We start from the raw sequence: 26,431 nt of genomic DNA, 5'->3' as shown, positions 1-26,431 counted from the left end.
GTTTCGCACTTGACTTTATACGGAACATCACAGCGACGCCGACGGCGGCAATTCGCCTGGGGTGTCTGCTATCGCAATAAAGCGTTCGAAAACTGCGTCCTTGGCCACGCGCAGCTCCATAGTCACGATGGTCGCGTCCAACATTGCGATCCGCGGCTTCGGTCGTCTCATTGCTGGGCTCGACTTTGCCAGGGTGGTTTTCTCGTCAGTCCGTAAAAAAAGAAAGACGCTGAGCGCGACTCGCGGTGTTATGGTGTCTCCCATCTGAGAATGGCCCTGGTACTTCTTTGGATGCTCTTGGTAGTGGTTGCTTCAGAGCTGACGAGGTCATCATTGAAGCGGGTTGAGTGTTTCTCAAAGTGTCCAATAATATCACCCATCACGCTTCCATCAAGCGTGCGGCAAGGTCGAACGGGAGGTCCTTTTGCACTCGGGTGGTGACCCGTCGTCTTCATCACTGTCGTCATCGCCACGGAAGCCTTTGCGTCAGCAGGCATGTTCTCCATTTCTGAATCTTCGGAGTCAGATTTCCTTTTAGAGCAGCAAACCTGCTTGCGCTTGTGTTTTCGCTGCCCTCTTTCCTGGTAGGCCTTCTTTCGGTTGGTCACTTTCACATTCAACGGAGCGGAGAGTCTTTAATGGTGTCATTGATGGCACCAGAGTTGAGCGGAGATAAGTCCTCCTGTAGTTCTTGAGTTTCTGGCTCAGGAGAGGTGAGTGCTTCGATGAAGACTTTCTTGTTGATGGGGTTATAGTGACTGCCGGAACAGTGGTCTTTCCGATGCTAAGTTTCTTCAGCTTGGCTTCATTGAGAGAACCTTTCTTTGAATCTGCCGGTGAGTTTGGTCAAGCAGAGACCTTCAGGTTGATGTTCTTCGACAATGGGGGCATTGTCTAGCTCCCTCTGCGATTTTTCTTTCTTGGAGGACATTGGCGATAGCGGTGTGGACACAATAAAAAAATCGCTGCTAAGCTGTGTATCTTGTGAACGAGGCGACTGCGAAAATTAAAGCAGCAATGGCAACGTCTTCATCATCTTTGCGCAGTCCAACAGAAATAAATGCACATGGCGGTACATTTCTCGTTTCTTAGATAAAAAGAAATTATGCAAATTCAACACATATGTTGGAATCTACAGAAAATGAAGCTTCAGTGAAGTTAATTAAATGTTTTGCAACTAATGGCAATATGCACAAAAGTTTACTTTTAGCCTATATGCAACGTGTAGTCATCTCATGTCATGTTTATCCACCACAAAAGTGACAACTTTATCTTCATGCAATTCTGCTGTTTGCACACTACACCACTATGACATTAAGAGCGAGAAGTGGAGCTGGGTAGACAAGTAATGCATAGGGAAGATAACCGGTGGTCTACATCAGAGTTACTGATTGGGTGCCAAGGAAAAGGAAGCACAGTCAACGATGGCAAAGAATTAGATGGTGCAATTAAATTAGGAAATTAGCAGGCATAACTTGGAAGCAGCTAGCACAATACAGGGATTATGGGAGGTTGCTGTGATGAGACTTCGTCCTGCAGTGGACATAAAAAAAAAAGTTGATAACACTACACCATTCACATGCTAATAAATTTAACAAGTGGGCTGCAGTGTACATGTGGTGGGTCAATAGCTTTATTTGGTATTGGCAATTTTTTAGCACACCACAAGTGCAGTTGACTTTATGTCTATGACCCATTAAATGCTTGCGTTCACACTGAAGCCATCACTTCACCTTACGGGCATCAGGAGAGTTTCATCAGTGACATCGTTTTCTGCATACCTTCACTTCCCATCCTCCTCTAGCAGCGATGGCGCGTGCTGCCGATATGTGCCTACAAAGGGTGAGCAGTTCAACACTCCCCATGGTGGACTTTTTCATAGCCTTTAAAAGGAAAGCCGTGAATGTCCACTATGAGCCCCAACTGGGCCATGCTGCCTGACGAAAGCATGACGTAGTCAATACATGGTGTGCTCCCCTCGCACGCAAGTTTATTCCTCTCTTACGCAAATTCCACTTCACGATCGTGGTAGAAGATGCCACATGGCTTAACAACTACAGTCAATGACAAAATCAGACAGCTTTTCGAATTCATTTTCAAACTAAGCCAAAGTAACAGAAAATATTGTATTTGCCAAGTTTAGAATTTTTTCTAACCAAATGAACCACAAGCCTCTGTAACTAAACTATGGCACTGTCCAACAAATAATGTTCATCCTGGAAGAAAACTGGCACAAGTCCACTGGCGAGTATTGCTTTAATTGCTTAAAAATTGCAGCAGTACAACTTCAAAAACTGCTAGTAGCGAACATATTCTAGGAAGGAAATGCCTTTTTTTACCTAAAGCTGAGCATTTTTTCACTGATATAAAAGCTGCAGCATACTGTAAAACACTGTTATGTTGTGGTGCCTTTAGTATGGCTAACTGTGCAAATGGAGAAATTCATGAGATGCAAGGGCTCATCAAATTCCTTGCACAAGGAGTCCAATACACCTTGTGACACATGCATAAAATGCCGGTTTCTTGGAATATTTTGGCCTAAACTACATATATTTATCTTACGCAAAATTATTTTGACCAAAATTAAAAACGCCACTCCGACACGTTCAGCCAATCAAGAACGAAGACATTGAGCAATGAAAGTGCCATGACTCACAAAGACATGCATAGTTGCATTGTGCAAGTTACTTTTTGGATGCACCCTTGACCAGACAAACCAAAGTCACTTGAAGCTCTCACAGCAATGCAGTTTACCAGAGATAGTCCATACAAGAACAATGCAGGCAGAAAATACATTTTTAATAAGTTTAAAAGCAAAGGCATGCATCAAAGGGACGCTGACAAGAAATGATAGCAACTTAACCTAGATTGATAGATCACATCAGTGGAAATGCGACTAGGCCAGTCTTATCGAGAATTGAGGCTTGCCAAGGCAGAAAAGGTGAGAAAAAGAAATGGGCAGCTGACGACACTTTAACTTCATGCCCCATTTCATCGTCACTGTCAACTTGGCACTAGTCAACAATTTACCAATAAAAAAATTGCATTGCATTTGGAAAGGTTTGCACTAAAAAAGATTTGGCAACTCATTCCACATAAATGTGACTTAAGTATGCAAGAATACCGTAGAATCTACGACATCAGCTTTTTGCCAACAGTGCTACGGTTCCATTGTGAAATTCAAAAATAGAACAGCTTGGACTTTTGTTTTATCAGGAAATGGCCAACCTTCTCCCACTAAAGTAAATGTGGGCAGCATCTTGGACAAATGTAATCCACCATTTCAGGCTCATTTATTTGTCTCCTCTTTAATTTAGGTCCTTATAAATTGAAAGGTCCCAAATTTATATGTACCATAACTGTAGTGACACTCATCAATGCATAAATGCAACAACTCATCAATCATTGATGCAACACCATATTTGCTGGACAGCAAATGCCACAAGAGCAAGGTAACTCTGCACCTCCAATTTAACTGAGCAATATGTTTGACAATTTTCAGCACATGGTACATAGATATCACTTCAACATAAAAGTTTTTTTACATAGCTTCTCCAACATTAGCTAGGCAGTCTGCTCCAGAAACAGGCATCACGGGCAGGGCAACATTAAATTCTCAAGTACTGAAAAAAATTAAAATGAGCATAGCAATGCAACATTTCTGGTAGTGACTGTACAAATGCAACACCCTGTTTCCTGGACAGCAAATGCCACCAAATCAGGGTAGCCTAGCTGCACTTCCGATTTAGCAGAGCAAAATGTTTTACCATTTTTTGAAGAAGGTAGCACACCGATCTGAAGACACTATGCCCACTTGCCAGATAGCACAAAAAATAAAAAAGCTTGCCAATTCGAGGCCCTGTGAACAGGACACTCGTATGAGCCACAAGATGTCAAGCTCATTTTTATTTATTACCCCCTGCAGCTACGTACATTTTATTTCAAGCACGCTTGTTTCCTCGCCATATGGGCTTTCTGCGAACCCTAGACGGCACTAAGCCTCACAGCACATGCGTAAGCACCAGGACGTGCAGAAACTATAGTACTATGCCATAGATGATTATCTTAAGATAACACTCTGAACAAGGAAAGGAGAGAATGCCAAACAGGATTCTCTCTGTAAACGTAAGCACGCACACTCCAGTTTTCTAAATCGGTTTTATTAACACACATACACAATCAACACAGTTACTATCTTATGGTAAAAAGGCTTTACTTGAACAAGAACTAAAAGCTATTTACAAGGAATCTATGCAACTATTAATGCCACGCACACCGTTGCTTAGGAATTACAGCATGGGTTACAGAGTTCCTATTTTACATTACCACAGGCGCTGGCGTGCATTTTTGTTGTGGAGGCACTTCAGATCACAAGCCCAGCAAAAACAAACAAAAAAGAAAAACTTGCCAGGCATTTTCCTTAAATATAAAACAACTAATTCTTGCAGTTGCTGGACAACAAAAAATACTCAAGGTGGTCCACTGGAAATTGACAGCGCCATGTTTGTGTGGCAGCACTCATGGGCTTGCACAAATCAGAAGAGAAATGTAGAAGTGCAAGGGCTTCTGAATGCAGTCCCACTAAAGCGTACAACAGTTTACTTGTTTGGTGAGGTAGCGATCATAGCAGACAGTTCTCGAGGCATAGCAGGCACCAGATGTCACAAGACAGCCAGTCCAGAGTTGATGCAGGTAAGACACACCACAGCATTGCTGGGAGCGACACCACTCACATGATCATGGTGGCACTTGGCTGAAGTTAAAATGTAACACTAGGTCACACGTATATGTACAAATGGTGACGGCTGGAGAGTAACACTAGTGACTATTAGAAGCTGCCTCTCCTTCCAGTCTTCACCATTCTGGTGGCCCAAAGCGATGGACCACCTTCTCTTGATCTGAAAGGTCCTTCTGTACTTTCTTGCGCATGTAGAAGATGGGACAGTCGCGGCTGTAAGCAAAGCACACAGCAGTCAGTCGTAATCACAGTGCTTCATCGTTGCTTCATTGACAACTGGTTTAATGTAGTTACGCCCGAAAAACCCAGTGTACAGATCCACTCTCTACTGAATAAGGTTAAGCATCGCACACCCCCAAATGGGGATACTTGCACTTTGCAAAACTACAGTAAAACCTCACTAATTTGGAAAATCATATAACTCGGACTCGTTCTCTGGCCCCGGCAGACGTATGAATTATTTTATGGCATAAAAATCCCATTAATTCAGACGTGTTTGGCCGCACTGGTTACCTTGGAGAACGAAGTTCACATTGTCATAGTCATCAGTGGAAACCGTATGGGAATAACAGGAGCACCAGAAGACTTCGTACCTATTTGTGCCTTTATAGAATTTATTCTAGCGTTCACCGCCACGTTGGCCTCGTGCCTTTGGCTAAATAATTTGCGCTTAGTTTTCCAGTCAACGCATGCCTTCAGAACTTCATGGTCACCATCCATGACTATGTTGACAGCGACCACGTTTTCGTCTGCAGCAGCTGTGACAAGCAGTAGTTTCATTTTGACTCAGTGCTGTGCAACCACAATGTCACAAACATGGCAGAAGCTGTTGAGGATGAATGGCAATCCTACAATGGCCCGAAAACTGGCATCAAACCCGCCGACTACTACATCGTAATAGGCGGACTATCTGCTGCTGACCAGCTCGCCGGCAAAAAAATAATCAGGATGTGCATGCAATAGTGAAAAGCATGTTTCCAAAGAAGACGCACACCTTGCGTACCGGCTGCAGTGTCAAGGAAGCCGCGAAGCTTTCACTGCTGCGAGCACTAATCAGTCAGGAGATGACGAGGATTGCAGTTTCCGCACCACTTTTGTGCAAAACAGAAAAATGATTTGCACAATCATTCAGCAAATAAAAGCCCCTTGATGTAGAAAGCATTTGCTTATTTTTCTCTTGATACCCTCAGTGATTCGACACATGGTTAATTCTGACATCTCTGATCCACTGCAGAAGGCATCTGCCAAATCTCAATTGCTATGGAATGATGCACTGCAAGTGAATATTGCAAATTAGTTCTGCAGAAATCCTCAAGGTGGAGGAGAAAAACTGTCGTCCACCCAGGTGTAGCACAAAGCTGCAAAAAATTCCCGCTGAACCCATCTGCCATATTCACTGACCCTGCTCAAGTTGTCAATCAATTCGCCCTCCCCCTGCGACCTGCTGGCCTCCTGGTTCAATGTGAAGCATGAGCCATCGCCCAGTGAAGGTTGTTGGTTCCAGGTTTGATACCCGGATTAGGGCGTATTTTTCATCAATTGCGAAGTGTTCCTTCTAAGATACCCATGTGGTTTTCCTTTGCAGCCTCACGATATCAAGTTGATCATTTTTCCCTTTCATAAAACAATATGCCGTACTATGAAAAAAAGAAAGAAGAAAAACTAGTGAATTCCTTATCACACCACCCACCCACCTGGTACAGAGCACCTCCTCATGAAGGCTCCCTGAGCAGCGCTGACACTGGGTCCACAGCTGCGAGAACTTCGACTCAAGGCTGCTCAGGTGGTTCACCTGCACCACACAAGCAGGGATCATGCACCATCACCCCCTCATGAGCAACAGCTCTGAGCACAAGCACATCTTCTTTGCCCACTGTACCCAGCGTGTCAAAAAACTTTCCTCTGCCAACTGCCCTTAGGTAAGGCCTAGATACACGAAGCCTTAACAATTGTTCCTGTACATAAGAACGGCTGAGAAGAACAGGTGTAGGGCATTTGGAATAACCAACACAACCACAAAGGCACTGACCAATAGCATGCAGTTTGTACAAAAGAAGAAAGAAAGATCTATGGCTTGGGCCAATACTGCAGATAGACACTAGAGAGGAGTGTCAAGCAAAACCTAACAGTATGAATGAAGTACTTGCATCGGATTGGTATCAGCTAAAGCAATTGCGTGCTTTCAAACTGGCATGCATGCAAGTTGTGACAAAGTCTCACGTATTGCAAGAGTGGGAATCAGCAAAACAAACATCCAAACGAAGAAGAGGGCCAATAATAATTAAAAAAAAAATTATGGGGTTTTACGTGCCAAAACAACTTTCTGATTATGAGGCACGCCGTAGTGGAGGACTCCAGAAATTTCGACCACCTGGGGTTCTTTAACGTGCACCTAAATCTAAATACACGGGTGTTTTCGCATTTCGCCTCCATTGAAATGCGGCCGCCATGGCCGGGATTCGATCCCGCGAAGAAGAGGGCCAATCAGGACACATAGACTGCTGAATGTTAATGTGCCAATTGGCCCACCAAGCTATGCTATTCACGCTTTGCTTTACATATAAGAAACACAATGCATAAAAGACTACTCACCTCTACTAAGTAAATCTCGGCCTCCCTTGTCTTGCAGTGCTTGCACACAGCAGAATCTGAAAAAAAAAAAAAAAAAGTTTGTTCTGCTGATTGTTGCATAAACTTTGCATACCAAGAAAGTGCTTTCAAAGAATGCAAAGCCTACAAAGTTCAGCAAACATGATTTAGATTACTTATATCCACACTCAGGGACAGCTCAGTAAGCCTAGATCCACTAACGTATGTAGGAATATGAAATGATCTACTACTCTACAAATTCTTTTCAGGGATGGTTCAACATGTCTATTAACACAAGTTAGAAATATTTTCTTCAGAAGGCATATGTGAGTACATTTGCAGCATTACCTTGGTACTAATAGAACAGTTGAATTGCCGAAATTCTTGCATACGGGACATGACTGCAAGTGGTGCAAATAAAGCTTGATTTGTGCATGAGCAGCAGTCCCTCACATAAGTGAAGCTCTAAATCTATTGCATGCATCTTGTAGGAGGTCACAGGTCTCATTTAGTGTTTGCAAGCTGTCGAAGAGATTGCAAAGAATCAGTGCACCTATAACACTAGCTTACTTTCAGGCTATGGATAAACAACTGGGTTTCTTTGTCTATGAGATAGAAAAGAGTAATATTTTCAAAAAGCAAGAATAGAAGCAACACAGTGTGTCACTTTAATTCCAATTCTACACTTGCCATACTGTACATACTTGCCACGTGGAACCCACACATGAAGCGTGTACTATAATACAGTAAATAAATCCTTGCTGACACATTACTGTTCGTTACGTTTTGCAGTCTTTTTTGCTCTGGAAGTCCAGTCCTGTTTATTTTCCCATAGGGTCATGACCTTCAGTACTTTGTACACTTACTTTGATATACATGGCTGCGAGGAAACTGAAAAAGACTGTAAATGCTCGAGGAGAAGCTATTATTATTGAACAGTTGGCCCAAGTGCAAGATGGAAATCACAAGATTAATTGTATGAATGAGATGAAGGGAAACTGAGAGACTCGATTTTTGTTAATCAAAACCATATAAAGGCAATAGGCAATGAAGCCAAAGGGAGGCATAGGGCTAATTAGCTGTGGTTGAAATTGAAATATAGAAATTAATGAAGGAAAGGGAAATAAAAGTGGATTGAAAGATAAGTTGTTGCTGGTGGGAGATGAACCCACAACTTTCACGTTATGCATGCATTGCACTACCAATTGTGCTGCAGCGACGGACATCAATACATCCACTATCTTGGGCATTTATTATGGTTATGCAAATATCTCGTACAGTTGAATCTTGCTAATTCGAGCATGCTTGATTCGAACTTTCGGTTTATTCGAACTGGCGCTGCAGTCTCGTCAAAGTTAAGTGTATTCCAATGGGCGAAAGCGCCTGGTAATTCGAACGCACAAGCATTTGCAACAATTAATTCAAACATACTGCACCCCAACAATGCTCTCGGCGTACCAAATCACGCGGCAGCGCCTCTGACCAGCATTCCTCTGGCCCTGCCACAGAGGAAGAGCTTAGGAGAGACCCCTCAACGGCGCACGTGCCAGCGATTACTTCTGTAATGACAGACTTTCTGGACCCCCCATTTTTCAGACATGCCCGATAATTCGGACGCCACGTACCCCAGAGAGTCAATGTATAAGAACATCTGAAATTTCGGACCCAAAACAACCTTCGCCATCCGATTTGCCGGACTTTTTACCATGACCGCAGGTCCGAAGCGGCATTAATGGAAGCCACCACCATCGCCATTTTGATTATCGCACCGCCTCGAGCCGGCGCTCTCGCACGCAGATCCGCTGGCAGCCGTAGCCATACCACGGCAACGCTAGGCCTAGCTACTTGCTGTTCGGTGCCGTGTTTTTCATTAAAACAATTCGCCGCTGTTAGTCTTTGTAATTCTCGCCGATGGCTTCGGAGCGCGGAGAGAATAACGCATTGCATAATGGCGGTTCCCGAAAGTCAGCTTCGCCCCGGTACAGAAGTGTTACGCGGTGAAGCATACCGAAAATCCGAAGGGGCAATTATCACGGGACATGGTATGTTTCCTTTAAGTATACACGCGTGCACCCGCAGTCTCTTATCACAGTACGAGCACCGATACGCCTAATAACTGACTGTATTTGTAATACGTGTGAATCAATCTTGTAGAACTTCCTACTCATGTGTGTGCTCAGTGCACACACACCAGGGCAGTCAAGTCCTCCATTCAATTACCTTCCTTTAATTCTAACTTCTTTTAATTAGAAAAAAATTTCTGGCTCCTTCGAGCTCGAATCACCGAGATTCGACTGTAGTAGATTTTTAAACGAATATTGAATCGAATATAAGAAAATGTAACACAAACTTTTATGCTACCAAATTTTGTGCAAGAAACAGTGCTACACATGTTCAGGAGACCTACCACATTATTTAACAGGACTTTTGCTAGCTATCAGTAACTTAAGTACATGTGAATTTAGATGCATAGTATGCTCTCCTCTTAATAAAGGGAACACCAAATTAGTATGCCAGCACTGATAACAACTATACAGCCGAACCCACTTATAACAATCTGTTGGTAATAACAACCACATTTCAGTGCATTAACGATTTTCCAACCCTGACGATTTAAGCTGCTTGCAGATATAATAAATATTTTTTAAATTGCCGTGTTGTTACAATGAATGCTTCGAACCCGGTCACAGTAAAAAAAAAAAGGACGCATGCAAAGTATGAAAGCACAGAAGCATGACCAAACTGGGCGCACGACAGCACCTGCCCCGCTCCAGTCAAACTGCAACGTTGACACAGCCTTCAAGATGAGCGAGCGACTGCCGCATGCGGATTTCGGAAGCCACGAAGAAGGTCACTCGCATTTAAGCAAACCTAAAGGGAGGTGGAGGCATACCGCATAAATAGCATGGCGCAATATCGGATGCCACGGTGGCTGCACTCTTGTTGTTGCGCAATTGTCTGTGAGGCACCACACGCACTGTGCCTACTTCAGCGATTTCTTAACGACCATCTATGCTCTTCCACCATGGGAACAACGGCCGCTCAAACACTTCTGTCATTGCTGTCGATATTCATGCGGCTTAAGTCGGTGCGCTGCCACCACACAATGTTGCAAAGGATAGGCGGTTACTATTTCGTTATCAGGAGATCACAGTTCGGTGACGCTTCATTTACGTGTTACCGACTGGTGACAACGGTTCGCGATCACGTTATACCTTTCGAACATTGAATTTTTTTTGCCCGTAGTGACATAGGTAACATTATTGAATGGCTCTTGTGTGGCTGACGTGGAGTCGTAATGCAGAGACCCCGATGTCCAAGACATCACAGTAGTGTCTGCAGTCGACTAGCCACCAACTAACGCGAGCACACATACCAAGTTCGTCTGTGTGTTTGCACGTGGGTAGAAAGCTCCAAACTGTGCGAATCTGCATGCGTGAACCCTGAACTCGCGTATTTGGTGCGATCAGTATGCCTTTCGGTGGCTGCTGCAAACACTTGTGTCGTGTACCCCGTTGAAACTCTGCTGGTAGCTCAACGTCGGTGCAGTGCCAAAAACATGCGTTGCGTAAGACTGCAACTCCACTTTAAAAAAGAAAGCAGTCAGGGCATCATCCAAGTTGTCCGGACTGCACCGTGAGCCATGTAGTTGCTGGCTTTCATTGATGCCTAGCAAATTTAACAACAACCTGTGCGTTACATTTGGGCGACACTTAACCACGTCCTTAACCCGCGTCACGCAGTGGTGCAATAAATGGCAGATGGTTATGAATCCTAATAAACGAAGAAAAAGGCGCCACTAAATTTTGAACATCGCATTAATAACATACCACTACGTCAAGTGCATGAGTATTGATACTTCGGCCTATCAATAACTTCAGATCTTAGCTGATCAACGCACGTTCGGAATGTGACCAAAAAAAGCTACAAATAAACTGTTCTTCCTTAAACGGGCACTGCGTCATTCTACCCCCAGCACAAAGCAGCTCGCATACGTCACCCTCATTCGTCCAGTTCTTGAATACACCAATATAGCCTAGTTTCCGCAGGTGAAAAATGAAGCAGCCATGCTAGAAAGCGTGCAGCGCAAGGCTGTTCGGTTTATCTTCCACAGATACCGTCGAACCGATTCCCCAACGGAACTACTGCATCATGCATGCCTCCCGATGGTGAACAATCAAGCAAAGGTACATCGCTTGAAATTTTTATTCTCACTGTTCCACAATTGCTTTAATATTGATCCCTCAGCCTTTACAAGTATCAACCGTTCCAGACGTACACATCACAAACATGCTGTCACACTTCAGGAATTTTCGTGCAACAACAACACATTTTTCAATTACTTCTTCCAACTCGCACTGCGCAAGTGGAACAAACTGGATCCGGTAATTACTATACAGAGCTCCCCTGAAATGTTTGTGAAGCTAGTAGACGAAACACTACTCTGGCCAAACACACAATGAATATTTTTCCTGATATGACGTCATCATTTTTTGTATTGATACCTTTTTTTCAGTGTGTATGGTTACACTTGGTTCTGAATATATATTAAGTGCCTTATTGTACCACTTGTTTTATGTACGTACGCTGATACACAATAAGAATTCTACTGCTCGCCTATTTTTGTGTAACTTTCGTCGGACTTGCACTGTAATTATTTTGAGCAGTCGATTGTGCCGCTCTGTCTCCTGGTATACTTGTTTAATCCAAACTCTGTACCAACATGTTATTGTACCCACCCCCTGTTACAATACCACCAGGGATTGACAGTATCTTGGAATAAAATGATGAGTACATCCCGTTGCTAATGAAGTCTTCTTGCAGAGTCGTTCCTCACTTGCTGGTGGTGGCAGCACGTGCCTGACTGCACGTACTCGGGTGTGGCAACACTTGGGTCGATACAAGACTGACAAGACGCTCACTCCAACGACTGACCGTCTATTGTGTGTCACCGAAACCTTTTATCATACCAGGCCCACAACAATGCAACCGAAGAGCGCGAGTTGTACTGCGACAGGCTTCCTTGTCAATGGCACTGGCAAAATCAGCGTGCCAACTATCGTTCGACTGAACCCCGCGCAATCGGCCGCCGAACCGACAACACAATAGCGACAGCGTCTTCACTTGTATGTATAATTTATCGTGCTTAAAATGAGTCAAACACACCTTCCAAGTTGAAATGCACAAGCTTTAACCCTCTCAAGCCGTGCCCACGAAGTTTGAGCCAATGTAGATCCTGTTCAGCGAGGGTTAACCTGGCGCCGTCGAGTTCATGCACTCGCTACCGGCGGACCTGAACTGAAATGTAAGCAGTTAGATCGAACGAAACTGCTTTTATAGTTCAGTTCTGGCCTTAGCGATTTGAAATCAACTACACTTCACTTCGCACGGCGCGTACACAATAAGCGGTAAGCGGCGACACAGCACTGTGCCAACATCTGTACGTCACCGTACCTGTAGGCTGTCGGCCGCATTCGATACGTACACGGGTGGGCCGGTACATGTTGCTTTGCCAACACATTTTTCAATTTCAGAGATTTGCCTTTGCCTTTGTTTGCCTTTGCGTCAAGTGGCAAACAAGAAACTGTGTATTCAGTATACAGCAGCATAAACAACCGCCTCGCTCAGTTATACCAACACCATGTAAGTGACGGCACCCACGAGTTTTCGTGAGAGAACAACACGGCCTACAAATGAACACTTATGCGAGCACAGTTTTCTCTAATAATGCTCTATGGCACGCCAAAACTGCAAGTATGATGGAGTTAAAGAAAAGCTAGAATGAGTTAATTAACAGCCCGTAATATATGTCACAGTTGCCGTTGTTTAAGTGGTTCGACCGCTCATATTGACTCGTCTCAAGGTGTGACAACACGGCACATATGCGCAGATATGCATGTTTTGCTACGTTTTGATACTATTTAATATCAGCAATGCACCTTTTTCACAATATTTGACGATGACAACGATCTGCGGCTATAGACGTCGACGTAAACAAGTGCACCGCTTTGAAATATCCGACACAAAAGGCTGCGCTCGAATACTTCTTCAGTATGCAAAATGTTTAAATAATGTGTAACGAGAATACAAAAAGTGATGTCCAAGTGCAGAAATCAGTGACAAATTCCAAGGCAGCCGTGTCGCCTAACAGAAGTCAGCATGCCTTTATCGGCCGCACTGTTTGCAGAACAGCACACTCAGGCCTGCTCGCCCAGTAGTCGGTGAGTGCTACACGGCTTCCAGGAACGACATGCTGTCCAAAAGAAGCCATCAATAATGACTCGCGATCCACGAAACGCACAACCAATGCGCACTCAACGTGCACGTGGGTACACAAATCAACTGGCAAAAGCCCCGGGACCCTTCCAAAACGTTTTCAGCGGCGTGTGGCAGAGGGCAAGCACAGGAAAATGAAAAAGGCGGATTGTCTGCACGTGCACCGCGCAAACCATTTCCTGCACAATTAAAAAAAAGGAAAGGAGTGCTTTAGAATCGAGTAAATACCGTAATGAAACATTGTGAGATACGGTTATTGCTTGAAAATCTTCCTAGGACGGACGCAAAATAGGTGTTTTTGATGAGAAATGACATAAGCTCAATGCAAACGCTCCTCCTCCCCCTCCCTCCCCCCTTACTCTACCCCCCCCCCCCCCTGCCGCTGCCAAGGTCCACCGAGACAGACACTGCCACTAAAGTGTCGTGCTGACTGGTTAACTGCGAATTATCTGGCGAACGCCAATTTTAGGATCAGAATAAGGAAAATTAGGGCCCAAAGACATGCATAGGCGCCGGCCGGAACCTTTGGCCAGTATCAAATTAACCGCAAAATATAATTAACAGAAGTCGTATTAATGTAAGTCTACTGCACTCATGGTCGCATTACGATAATGCAAATGCACTGTGCAAGACTTCGGTCCGCTATGCTACCCAGCTCTACTGCAGGAACATTTTCTGTTGCAGCCACAAGAAACAGTACTTTGCATAAACATTACACACTCTGATCTTCCAGCACGGCCCGGCAACCGATGCAGGTGCTCTTCTTCTTCGTGAAGGCGGCCAGGGCACCAACCTTGGAGTGCACCACGGTTTTGGTCCGTGTGTGGTCGCCGCCTGCAGTATGGAACAGAAGAAAATGAGAAAGAAATTACTGTTGGACCTCAATATAGTGAGCATGAATACAGTCAAACCCGGCTATATCGAACTCGCAAAAAAACGCCTATCAGTTCGATATAGAGCATAATTCGATATAAGCCTGCTAAATAATTGGATGTCATAAAAGCACATACCATTTATAAAATCACTTTATTAACGAAACTAGCTTAGTTTGGCATAAATTAGTCCTGCATTTTCCTCTGCTTGCGCAATTTCGCTGCCTGCGACGCACGCACTTCCCCACGTTGTCTAAGAAGTCGGCGCAGCTGAGGCCGCAACCTTCCGCATTCGCGCAGAAGCGCCGGACTAATGCGAGTGCACCAATCACTTCGGAGGATATGGGCAAAGGACCGTAGCTGCTTTCCTCAATGTGCCTACTGTCATTTGTGCTCGGTACGATGTCGGCGATGTAGTCTTCGTTTCCGGGCTCTACCGTGGTCGCGACACCATCATCTGCACTCAGGAACTCGTCCACCGTTGATTCGAATGTCCCGGAAATTTTGACAGCTCGCTCCAAACTTCGGCTACACCGGCAACGGCTTCGTCGCATTCATCAGAATTTACAGTCCTCACCGAGCACGCGGAAACCGCACGTATGAAGAACCCCTCGTACACGGCCGTGCGTATGCGTCGGGCGCCATGGGCACCGGGTTGCGAGTCTGGCCACTTTAGCCCTAATCGTGCCGAGAGTGCACCTCGGAATCTTGCACGCTGCGGGGACATCCAACTTCTCATCGCGTTCGATGCGATTTATGATTTCGAGCTTCACGACGAAAGGCGAATTCTGCCGCTTCATCACGGCAACACTGCGGGAGAAGGCCCACAAGGCGCAAACACGATAAACCAGAGAAGCAGCCAAACAACTCGCACTTTCCCCATCTTGCACGGAGAGCACAAGAGCTTCTGATTGGCTGTCTGAGCAAGCGCTGTAGGCGGGCCAGGATCATCTTTTGCTGGGGAGTGTCGCTAGATAGTGATCTAAAGAAAGGAAGGACGCTTGATTCTGCAACCCGTGTGGGAGCACGGCGAAGCGTCGTCAGGGGAGAGGGGGTGGCAAGTGAAAGATGATAGAAAAAGAGGGAGGATGTGGCCTAATGCACTCCACTATGCGCGACACGGGGAGTGTCGACGGCTCGCCCGAACAGCCCGAGGCAGCGCGGTCACGGTAGGGAGAGCGGTTGGATGGAGCCGCGCCGCCGGGTTTCCCCGCTACCGCGAGGGAAAGCCAACTTCTGGGGGCACTTTTCCGCCGCTTGACGTTCGATATATCGGGAGTCACCGCAATATTTGTTCGATGTAAGCGTAATTTTTGCTATATATGCTCATTGTAACTATACCGTGACCAGAAATTGTTCGATATATAGAATAATTCGATGTAAACGGGTTCGATATAGTCGGGTTCGACTGTATAACAAATTATCAGATATAGAGAAGTGAATACAAAAAGTTTCTTGACAAAGTATGTGTGTAACGAATCTATGCATACAATTAATAAATTATATCACGAAGATATCTTCATCTCAGACGCAACTATGTTGTAAAGATGTTCGACTGTACCTGCATCACTGAAAATGTAATGATGCAATTATACATAGTTTCCTTAGATACAGGGCATGCTAGAAAAATAAACAAAATAATTTTTGCTTAGCTGACTGCCCCTCTATTTTCAAAGGAAGAACTGTGGATGTGCAATGTGTGTTTCTGTTGTATTTTGCTACAGAAGCCCAATTTATTGGCGATTTACTATTAGCACAGCTCTGTTGTTTCCTGCCCTTGCATTTTATTTTCAGACTGCTTTACCTTTGGAGTCCGGAAAACAATACCTGCACTGTAGACTTCAGAATTTTCTCTGCTGGCTACAATGTAAGCCCTCAGAAGCTTAGTGAATATAACAAAGGACGCACTGAGCGGAAGAACTGTGGGATATTTTAGCCTGTGTCTTAAGCAAAAACAGGTTTGGTTTTTCTCTGTTTATCTCATCAGCAGGTAAGTGCAGTTTCACAAGTATCTGCCCTCAAAAGGTCGTCATCACTCTCACCTGCCCTCATAGAACAAGGCAAGACTGTGAAGGTGCGCGAGTGTGAACATTTGATTGACGGACTGACTGATCGGTTGGTGAGTATTGATATAATTGCAGAGGGTTCCAATTTACATTTGACCAGTTAGGGATTTTCAATGTGCTGCCATATCTAATCATAAAAAAATTGATACCAAATTATGGGATTTAACGTCTCAAAGCATCACACGAGCTACGAGAGATGCCTTCATGGGGAACTCTGGATTTATTACACCCACCTGGGGTTTTTGAACCTTAATCTATATGCATAAGTGCTTTTACATTCCACACCGATTCGAATGCAGCAACAGCGGCCGGGAATCGGACCCGTGAACTTGTGCCCAGCTACACAAAGCCACAGCCACGTGAGCATACAAGGGTTCTTATGTTTCAGCACCTTCGGAATGCGATGCAGCCTCCATAGCTAAGAAATCTGCCGTTATAATGTCCACGCACGGTGGAACGCGTCGGCAGCGCAAGAACGATCGCGACTGGCAGGTGCACTCACGCAGCAGCACGGACTCTGCCTTTGCTTCGCCAAGAATGGGCTCGAAGATGCGCATCAGGGGTTTGCTTAGCTGGTTCTCCAGGTAGTACTGCGTGTCGATGGGCACACTGTGCTCCAGCACGAACATGGGGTCCTCCGACTTGAGGTAGGCAGCCGTGCCCTTGGATGCCGCCACAATCACGTAGGGCACCCGGTCACCCAAGTTCGGAGCGCTGCCGGCGTCTCGCTTGCGCATCCTGCATAGAGATATATACAATGTCGAGAAATTTTGGACAAGTGAAGAAAAGAGAAAAAGATAACATGGGATAAAAACATTCTGCAAGATCTGAAAATATTAGAAAGATATGTTCAGAGATATTATAGCAATACAATTGAAAATCTGTCTGTCAGAATTGTGCTGCTTTTACTTATGTGATGCCTCCCCCACATAAATGCCCCATAAATGGATTGTAAGGCATCTTCAAACAAACAAATAAATGTGAAACTTCCAAGTGTACGCCGTAACACATGGAAAGCGTCCATTTCTTTGTAAGTCTTGGGACTAGAAGGACATGTCAAAGTATCGCCATATGGTACGTTCAACTAGTTCCTACCACACTCCAACTCGGTTTGCAGCAACACGGAGCCTTCTCGAGACTGGAGCCAGAAAGAGTCTGCCCCAGTCGAACATTCAGCTGCTTCCAGTGCAATCAGACAAGCCATGTGATTGGGATGTTCCATCAGATCTCGGTCGCACTCTCAGCTTGAAAGCGAGTGCGCTCCTGAGTGCTCTGAGCTGGAGCGGGGCACTCTGAATGAACCAGCTGAATGTAAACTGCACAGTGAGAGTACTTAGGGCGCTTGAAAGTGACTAATCGAACGTGCCACTCAAAATTCTGTTTTAGGTGCATGTCTGCTCATCAGTCACGTGGCCAGAGGGTCTGCCTTAAGAAATTACAGTGCGAGGGCCCCCAAATTTTAGTCACAGCAAGCAAGGAAATTCTATGGAGCCTTTCCCCGATAGAATGAAACTGGAAAGCCAAGCCATGTTCCATAAGGAGCTCACTGGAGCAATCTATGTTAGAGGTATGTCACTGTCAATTACAAGCTACGGCTACTGGTGCGATTCTTTTTCTAGTTCTTCGGGCCTTCTTTTGTGCAATCGCCGTTAAAAGCTAGAATGACACTACAGGATGGCAAGCTTGCTTTGAAGCCAAGGGATGAGTTACATAGCATAGCTATAAAGAATGCCGCAAGGATTCGTCAGTCTCTCAGTTCGCACGCTTTCGACCTCCATGAAGTCAAGTGCTAATTTCCGCCTGCAAGTCCACTCATTTGTGGAGCTGGTAAAGTAAGCGTTTGCTGACTCTCAGTGAATGATACCACGACTGTCCTTATTGTCATTTTTCATCCCTAAAAGGTTTCATCACTTGCCCTGCAACAGGCAAGCATAAAAGCTTGCAGCTTGGAAAAAGGAACTCTGGTTACCATACAGCATCAAAAATGCGACATGTACCAAATAAAATATATTCTCTATTTTCTCTCTTTTTCAGTGTACGTTATTATTTTAATAGAGACCGACTGTCTTTGTTCTTCTGTTTCTTACAGCAACAAAATAAAAGAGAGAGAGAGACAACTGCTTGTCTTTTTTTTTACAAATTCTTCGTTTCTGTCAGGAGTGCTTGCAACTCTACATGCCACTGTTGCATAGCCACCAAAGAAGAGTGAAACACAGTAAAATTCCAATGATTCAAAATCTCTTAAATCGAATTGATGGACAATTCGAGCTGCTCTGTTGGTCCTGGCAAAGTCTTGTGTATTTGAATAGAGAAACACTCCCATGAATTCGAACTCCAAAAACCACACAACGGATATTTCTAACGGAATTTTTCACTTCCACGGATCGTTTTTTTGGGAAAACCTGAGCCAAAGGCGAGGGTTCAATGCATCGCTACCTACTGTGAAGTTGTGCGCTGTAAAAATCATGAAGAAAGACGCACAGGAAGCTGAGACTGAACCGGATCAAGCAGAGTGTAGTGCACCCTTCTTTCCCATCCGGCTTAGAAGGTGCAGGGAGGAGTCTCCAGCGCACGTTTGATCCCATTACCGGGTGCTCACCTATGCCTGTTTCCCCCTCCCAGCAGTCAGACTTTATAAGGAACCCAAGCTTCTTTCGTCATATGTTGTTGCGCACTGACGAAGCAAAGATAAGACTTTTCCTATGCGAGCCCAGTGTTAGTTTTGGTTTTGCGCACTGCACCACACAACTGATCAGGTGCTGTATTTAAAGGAGCGCCTCTTAATTCGAACTCCGGTTTATTCGAATAAATTTCCAGACCTCTTGGAGTTTGACTTAATGAGATTCTGTGATACATACTTAAAAGTTGTCTCGTCGTGCCAAGTCCCAGGAATTCCATTGCAACCTTGCTTTAACAGTGAGCAACGACTTCACACCACTCGACAAGCAGTCACCAGACTCACCGGTGTGCCAATTCCACGTGAGCCTGCTTGGCGGCATACTCGCCGTCGTTCTTGGTGAGCTCCTTGGTGATGACTAGCTGGGAGATGTCCACTCGGTTGCAGAGCAGGTCCGATATTGTCTGCTTGGCAAATTCCACCGCCCCATCGGGGTCCCTGCATGAAAGGAACAGTTATTGCTACCACAAAACCGACAAAAAGAAAGAGAGAGAGGAAAGAAGAAAAAAAGAATGAATGTTACCATATTATTTACCATATTATTACCATATTAGGCAATTATTTTTTTACACAGAAATGAAGCCCATAAATTAGCTGCGCTTTACAAGTGGACACAATACTGAAACCATGTTCACAGCTTTAATAGCAGCTTAAGCACTTAGCCAGTGCCATCACCATTGTCATCAAAAGATGGTGACACAGCAAGTTTCTGTGTAAGTTGATGACGACACATCACTTTCATTATGAAAGCTCATTCAAAAGAAGTAATCGTACATTGCAAGCTGGTGGCAACAGATCCACAATACATATTATTGGTGTTCTGAATACTTGGGTGCATATCAGGATGCAATGAATACACTTTGGAGTGAATTCATAGCTTATTTTGGCAGTGCGACAAGACAAGACTTGCTTGTCCTTTTTTGTTGCACTGCCAAAATAAGCTACGAGTACATTTGGCTACTGTACAGTTCTCAATGTTGTCAGTTCTGAATGCACAAATGTTTCTTCTTTTGTAATGTACATTCCACTGCATCAAATGTTGTGCAATGCAGGGGCGGGATTACAAAAATAATGAGACGTTCCACTCTGTGAAGGTGGATGACCAGCGAAGCTGTTTAGCACACGACACAGAGATGACACAGAATTTTTAACAAAGCTACGAACTCATTTAGTACGATGATTTTTATATGCAATTGCATGGACGACAGGACTGTCATCCCGAGGAGGCGGAGGAAACTACACACGGGTGGCATTTCGACGAGACCCCCATCGTGGGAGAGTGGAAGGAAAGTAGATACGCAAGCGCTTGGAACGCCGACAAAGAGAGGGCGATGCGAACTTAGATGCGGTTGATGCGGGTCAAAGTGTAGTATCTGTTCTTATCAGCTTAATATCTGATACGGGTTCTATTTGGACCCAAGATATTAAACTTATTTTTGCAAGCTGGTGCAGTGCTTGAAGTCTTCTTCCCCTCCATCATGGGTCGGGCCAGTATTGTACTATCTCCTGGATCGGCCCACGATTTTTGCACATGTTGAACAAAAATGTGCAGAACCCTAGCCATAAACAGCTTCGCTGTAAAGTAAGACACATGTACAAGAGGACTGAGCTCAAATATACATTTAAGATTCTTATGCCCTTTCATTGAGTACACATTTTCCCCTTAATCTTCCTGATAAAGTTTTTTAAAACAACAGGTGCAAGCAGCTTGCGTGCCCTAAGAAACCTTATTAAGACCATGTTCAATGCCCTCACCGATTAATGAGGATGCGCTCAAGACAGGTGTTGATGAGGTTGGCCACCAAGGGGCAGTTGTCTCGTCGCACCGTCTCAATGCCCTTGCAATCCATCTTGTCGTACGTCTCTGGACGTGTGTACAGCAGGCCTGCATAGCGCTTCTTGTTGATCAGCAGGTACGGGTAGTACACCTGAGGCCAGCAAAGAAAGGCAGGAAGCACAAGAGGGGCGATATTTTCATCACTCTATTGGAGCAAACATTCGGACAGCTCATGAAAGAGACATCAAAACTTCATGCAAGTGAGAGAGGAAGCGAGAAGTGAATGACAAAGTTGTAGCAAGCTATGTAGTACTCACGTACAGCAGAACTTCGTTTGTGTTTTGGAAAAACATGCAAGAAAAAATTTACTAACCGCGAAAACGCACGATCCAGTCACTAAAAAGTTCTACAGACTCTACTATGGTTGACATCTATGTAATGCGAAGCATTGCAGCACGAGACACCTATGTGTGCCGATCTGGTGCAGCTCAAGATGCACATCGTCGTTTCAGGACAGCGATGGGAAACAGAAATGAAATTGGGCAGGTGGGTAACACTGGAATACGATGCCACGATGCTGCCAGAACGAAATATGACGTTCACTTAGCATTGCCTGCTGCAGCAGTGAACGGCGGCATGTTTGGGTGACTGCCTAATAAAAGTGTGCGGTACGCTTCCTAGGACACATCCGCTGTGAAACAGATAGGTGAAGATGCTCATCGCAATGTGCTGGTGGCCACAGCTGTGATTGGTAATGTGCGATGACCTGCAAGGTCATTAACTAGTGTCTGAATAAAAAATAGAGTGCGTGGCAACATTCTCACATGACACAGGGATGCGAGTACTGCAGAGAACTTGGGAATACAGGCACCCACTTCTTTAGATCGCACCTTTTCTCTTTAGATGGAATATTGTGGCCGGGAAATGTAACATAAGATCACAGTTTGGCGATATGCTAGACGTCGGTACGGAAAGGTAAGTGTTTCCAAGGAACGTATTAACCGGCAAAAAAGAAGTGTAACTGTATTGCATCATATTTTTCGTTCTCGATCGCACACATTGGCGCCAGGAAGTTGTACAAAACGAGATCGTATCAACAACCTTCTACTTTATGTGGTGCAACCGCAGACAATTTTGCAGACAAGGCACAAGAATTCCTTCATAATATTACCGCAGATGTGTATGTGTGCCCTTCCTACATCTTACGAGAATGCATACTACAGTCGACCCTCGATATAATGAATTTGTACTTACAGCAAGAAACTTAGATAAATCGCAAATTTCATTAGTTCGAGATTTTAAAGTTTCAGCAGCAAAAGTCATGTCACAAATTTCCAGAACATTCCTGGTGGGCCGCAGACAGTTTTAGTATAGCATAAAGTGCTTGCGTTAACGTTAGTGTGCGTTGCAACGCTAATGCTAAGAAAGGCTGCACTGCGCCGCACAAACTAGTCTTTTAGAAGAGCAGAACGGAGCAAAACACTAACACTAATGCAAACATGCACGGCGCCACCTGGACGTGGCTACAGTAAACATGAGCAAGCTTTCTCATCAAGCCTAATCAACCACTAATCGAGAACATACTTTGAAAACAATGCCAATCTGTAACCTGTATGACATTGTCGAAGCATCATCCCACAAACCTAAACAAATATGAGCGTTAATCGGGAACAAATGAGCGGAACAATGCAGGCCGAGGACTCAATAGATCTGAAGTGGGCAGCTCTCACTTTGACTGGCATCGCCTGTTGCTGTACGTAACGCTCCCCCTGCGTGCGTTATCACTGAATGCTAAATCCCAAAAGAACTGTACGTACGTAAGAGATCCAGCGCCGTTTACATACAATGCATATACAGTATGGAGCATGCAACGCTAACACTAACTCTTTGCGTTTGCTGCTATACGCTATACTAGCACTGTCTAGCATCTCGTCAGTAATCACTTATAAACAAATTGCAAGAAGGTTGAGCCATAATAGAGTGGCTATGAACATCCATACGTGCGGTGTAGAACGTGCCGAGAGCAATGCTTCAGTGTGGACCACGGTTTCCGTGATTAGTGTGTTGCGTCATGTGGTGCTGTAAATCTTGGATGCCATGGCTGACCGCACTTGACGCCCGTGGCCATCACCAGAAGGTGCCCTCAATTTAAATACATAAGTGCAAAAAGATGTGGATATTTGTCCTGAGAAAAAAAAACGAAATGTCGCAGTTTTGCCGGAAAGGTGGAGCGTTGAAGGCGATAGAAGTAAGGTTCATAGTTTTATGAGTGTCACACGTGCTCAGGCAAAAATATCACTCGACCAAGAACGCTCGCTGTCACAACGCGCGCAAACACTTTGCACCGTGCCTCGTAAACTTGAGATTGTGTGACCGCCAACATTAGAAGCACGGGAACAAAATGCGCATTGAGACACCAACCATCTTGGTTCGGCCTATGCCCTTGCCAAGAACTAACTCTAAGATACAGCACGTGGCCTGCATATGAACAGCCATGCACAGCTACAGCAAGGGTAGAGGAGAGGAAATGCATGCATAGGGGGAGAGGGCGGACAGGTCATCATCATCATCATCAGCCCGATTACGCCCACTGCAGGGCAAAGGCCTCTCCCATACTTCTCCAACTACCCCGGTCATGTACTAATTGTGGCCATGTTGACCCTCCAAACTTCCTAATCTCATCTGCCCACCTAACTTTCTGTCGCCCCCTGCTACGCTTCCCTTCCCTCGGAATCCAGTCCGTAACCCTTAATGACCATCGGTTATCTTCCCTCCTCATTACATGTCCTGCCCATGCCCATTTCTTTTTCTTGATTTCAACTAAGATGTCATTAACGCGCGTTTGTTCCCTCACCCAATCTGCTCTTTTCTTATCCCTTAACGTTACACCTATCATTTTTCTTTCCATAGCTCGTTGCGTCGTCCTCAATTTAAGTAGAACCCTTTTCGTAAGCCTCCAGGTTTCTGCCCCGTACGTGAGTACTGGTAAGACACAGCTGTTATACACTTTTCTCTTGAGGGATAATGGCAACCTGCTGTTCATGATCTGCGAATGCCTGCCAAACGCACCCCAGCCCATTCTTATTCTTCTGATTATTTCACTCTCATGATCTGGATCAGCAGTCACTACCTGTCCTAAGTAGATGTATTCTCTTACCACTTCCAGTGCCTCGCTACCTATCGTAAACTGTTGTTCCCTTCCGAGACTGTTAAACATTACTTTAGTTTTCTGCAGATTCATTTTTAGTCCCACCCTTCTGCTCTGCCTCTCCAGATCAGTGAGCATGCATTGCAGTTGGTCCCCTGAGTTACTAAGCAAGGCAATATCATCAGCGAAGCGCAAGTTACTAAGGTATTCTCCATTTACTCTTATCCCCAATTCTTCCCAATCCAGGTCTCTGAATACCTCCTGTAAACACGCTGTGAATAGCATTGGAGAGATCGTATCTCCCTGCCTGACGCCTTTCTTTATTGGGATTTTGTTGCTTTCTTTATGGAGGAGTACAGTGGCTGTGGAGCCGCTATAGATATCTTTCAGTATTTTTACATACGGCTCGTCTACACCCTGATTCCGCAATGCCTCCATGACTGCTGAGGTTTCGACTGAATCAAACGCTTTCTCGTAATCAATGAAAGCTATATATAATGGTTGGTTATATTCCGCACATTTCTCTATCACCTGATTGATAGTGTGAATATGATCTATTGTTGAGTAGCCTTTACGGAATCCTGCCTGGTCCTTTGGTTGACGGAAGTCTAAGGTGTTCCGGATTCTATTTGCAATTACCTTAGTAAATACTTTGTAGGCAACGGACAGTAAGCTGATCGGTCTATAATTTTTCAAGTCTTTGGCGTCGCCTTTCTTATGGATTAGGATTATGTTAGCGTTCTTCCAAGATTCCGGTACGCTCGAGGTCTTGAGGCATTGCGTATAGAGGCTGGCCAGTTTTTCTAGAACAATCTGCCCACCATCCTTCAGCAAATCTGCTGTTACCTGATCCTCCCCAGCTGCCTTCCCCCTTTGCATAGCTCCCAAGGCTTTCTTTACTTCTTCCGGCGTTACTTCTGGGATATCGAATTCCTCTAGATTATTCTCTCTTCCATTATCATCGTGGGTGCCACTCGTACTGTATAAATCTCTATAGAACTCCTCAGCCACTTGAACTATCTCATCCATATTAGTAATGATATTGCCGGCTTTGTCTCTTAGCGCATACATCTGATTCTTGCCAATTCCTAGTTTCTTCTTCACTGCTTTTAGGCTTCCTCCGTTCCTGAGAGCTTGTTCAATTCTATCCATGTTATGCTTCCTTATGTCAGCTGTCTTACGCTTGTTGATTAACTTCGAAAGTTCTGCCAGTTCTATTCTAGCTGTAGGGTTAGAGGCTTTCATACCTTGGCGTTTCTTGATCAGATCTTTCGTCTCCTGCGATAGCTTACTGGTATCCTGTCTAACGGAGTTACCACCGACTTCTATTGCACACTCCTTAATGATGCCCACAAGATTGTCGTTCATTGCTTCAACACTAAGATCCTCTTCGTGGCTTAAAGCCGAATACCTGTTCTGTAGCTTGATCTGGAATTCCTCTATTTTCCCTCTTAGCGCTAACTCATTGATCGGCTTCTTATGTACCAGTTTCCTCCGTTCCCTCCTCAGGTCTAGGCTAATTCGAGTTCTTACCATCCTGTGGTCACTGCAGCGCACCTTACCGAGCACGTCCACATCTTGTATGATGCCAGGGTTAGCGCAGAGTATGAAATCTATTTCATTTCTAGTCTCGCCGTTCGGGCTCCTCCATGTCCACTTTCGGTTATTCCGCTTGCGGAAGAAGGTATTCATTATCCTCATATTATTCTGTTCTGCAAACTCTACTAATACCTCCCCCCTGCTATTCCTAGTGCCTATGCCATATTCCCCCACTGCCTTGTCTCCAGCATGCTTCTTGCCTACCTTGGCATTGAAATCGCCCATCAGTATAGTGTATTTTGTTTTCACTCTACCCATCGCCGATTCCACGTCTTCGTAGAAGCTTTCGACTTCCTGGTCATCATGACTGGATGTAGGGGCGTAGACCTGTACAACCTTCATTTTGTACCTCTTATTAAGTTTCACAACAAGACATGCCACCCTCTCGTTAATGCTATAGAATTCCTGTATGTTACCAGCTATATTCTTATTAATCAGGAATCCGACTCCTAGTTCTCGTCTCTCCGCTAAGCCCCGGTAGCACAGGACGTGCCCGCTCCTTAACACTGTATATGCTTCTTTTGGCCTCCTAACTTCACTGAGCCCTATTATATCCCATTTACTGCCCTCTAATTCTTCCAATAGCACTGCTAGACTCGCCTCACTAGATAATGTTCTTGCGTTAAACGTTGCCAGGTTCATATTCCAATGGCGGCCTGTCCGGAGGTGGACTGGCGGACAGGTGCGTG

General features: G+C 44.9%; 1 protein-coding gene and 1 non-coding gene across 2 annotated transcripts in view; one reads left to right on the top strand and one right to left on the bottom strand.

Moving 5' to 3' along the window:
* Positions 1 to 2,237: 2,237 nt before the first annotated feature.
* Positions 2,238 to 26,431, bottom strand: part of PolD1 (DNA polymerase delta 1, catalytic subunit) — an 84,735-nt gene continuing 60,541 nt past the window's right edge. Inside the window, exons 14-20 of the mRNA XM_050185069.3 lie at positions 20,974 to 21,146; positions 19,504 to 19,656; positions 17,044 to 17,279; positions 14,324 to 14,437; positions 7,331 to 7,386; positions 6,433 to 6,530; positions 2,238 to 4,951 (exon numbers count right to left, since the gene is read on the bottom strand). Coding sequence (XP_050041026.2) covers positions 4,855 to 4,951; positions 6,433 to 6,530; positions 7,331 to 7,386; positions 14,324 to 14,437; positions 17,044 to 17,279; positions 19,504 to 19,656; positions 20,974 to 21,146 — 927 coding nt within the window. The 3' untranslated portion in view covers positions 2,238 to 4,854. The remainder of the gene's footprint in view (positions 4,952 to 6,432; positions 6,531 to 7,330; positions 7,387 to 14,323; positions 14,438 to 17,043; positions 17,280 to 19,503; positions 19,657 to 20,973; positions 21,147 to 26,431) is intronic.
* On the top strand, positions 20,558 to 20,743 carry LOC126538004 (U2 spliceosomal RNA). The gene has a single exon (XR_011894331.1). It is a non-coding gene; the product is annotated as a U2 spliceosomal RNA (small nuclear RNA).

This window comes from Dermacentor andersoni, chromosome 4 (assembly GCF_023375885.2).
Source record: "Dermacentor andersoni chromosome 4, qqDerAnde1_hic_scaffold, whole genome shotgun sequence".
In the NCBI taxonomy this organism is placed as follows: domain Eukaryota; kingdom Metazoa; phylum Arthropoda; class Arachnida; order Ixodida; family Ixodidae; genus Dermacentor; species Dermacentor andersoni.
The sequence above is the reverse complement of the archived record's forward strand: the minus strand, read 5'-3'. Positions and strand labels throughout refer to the sequence as shown.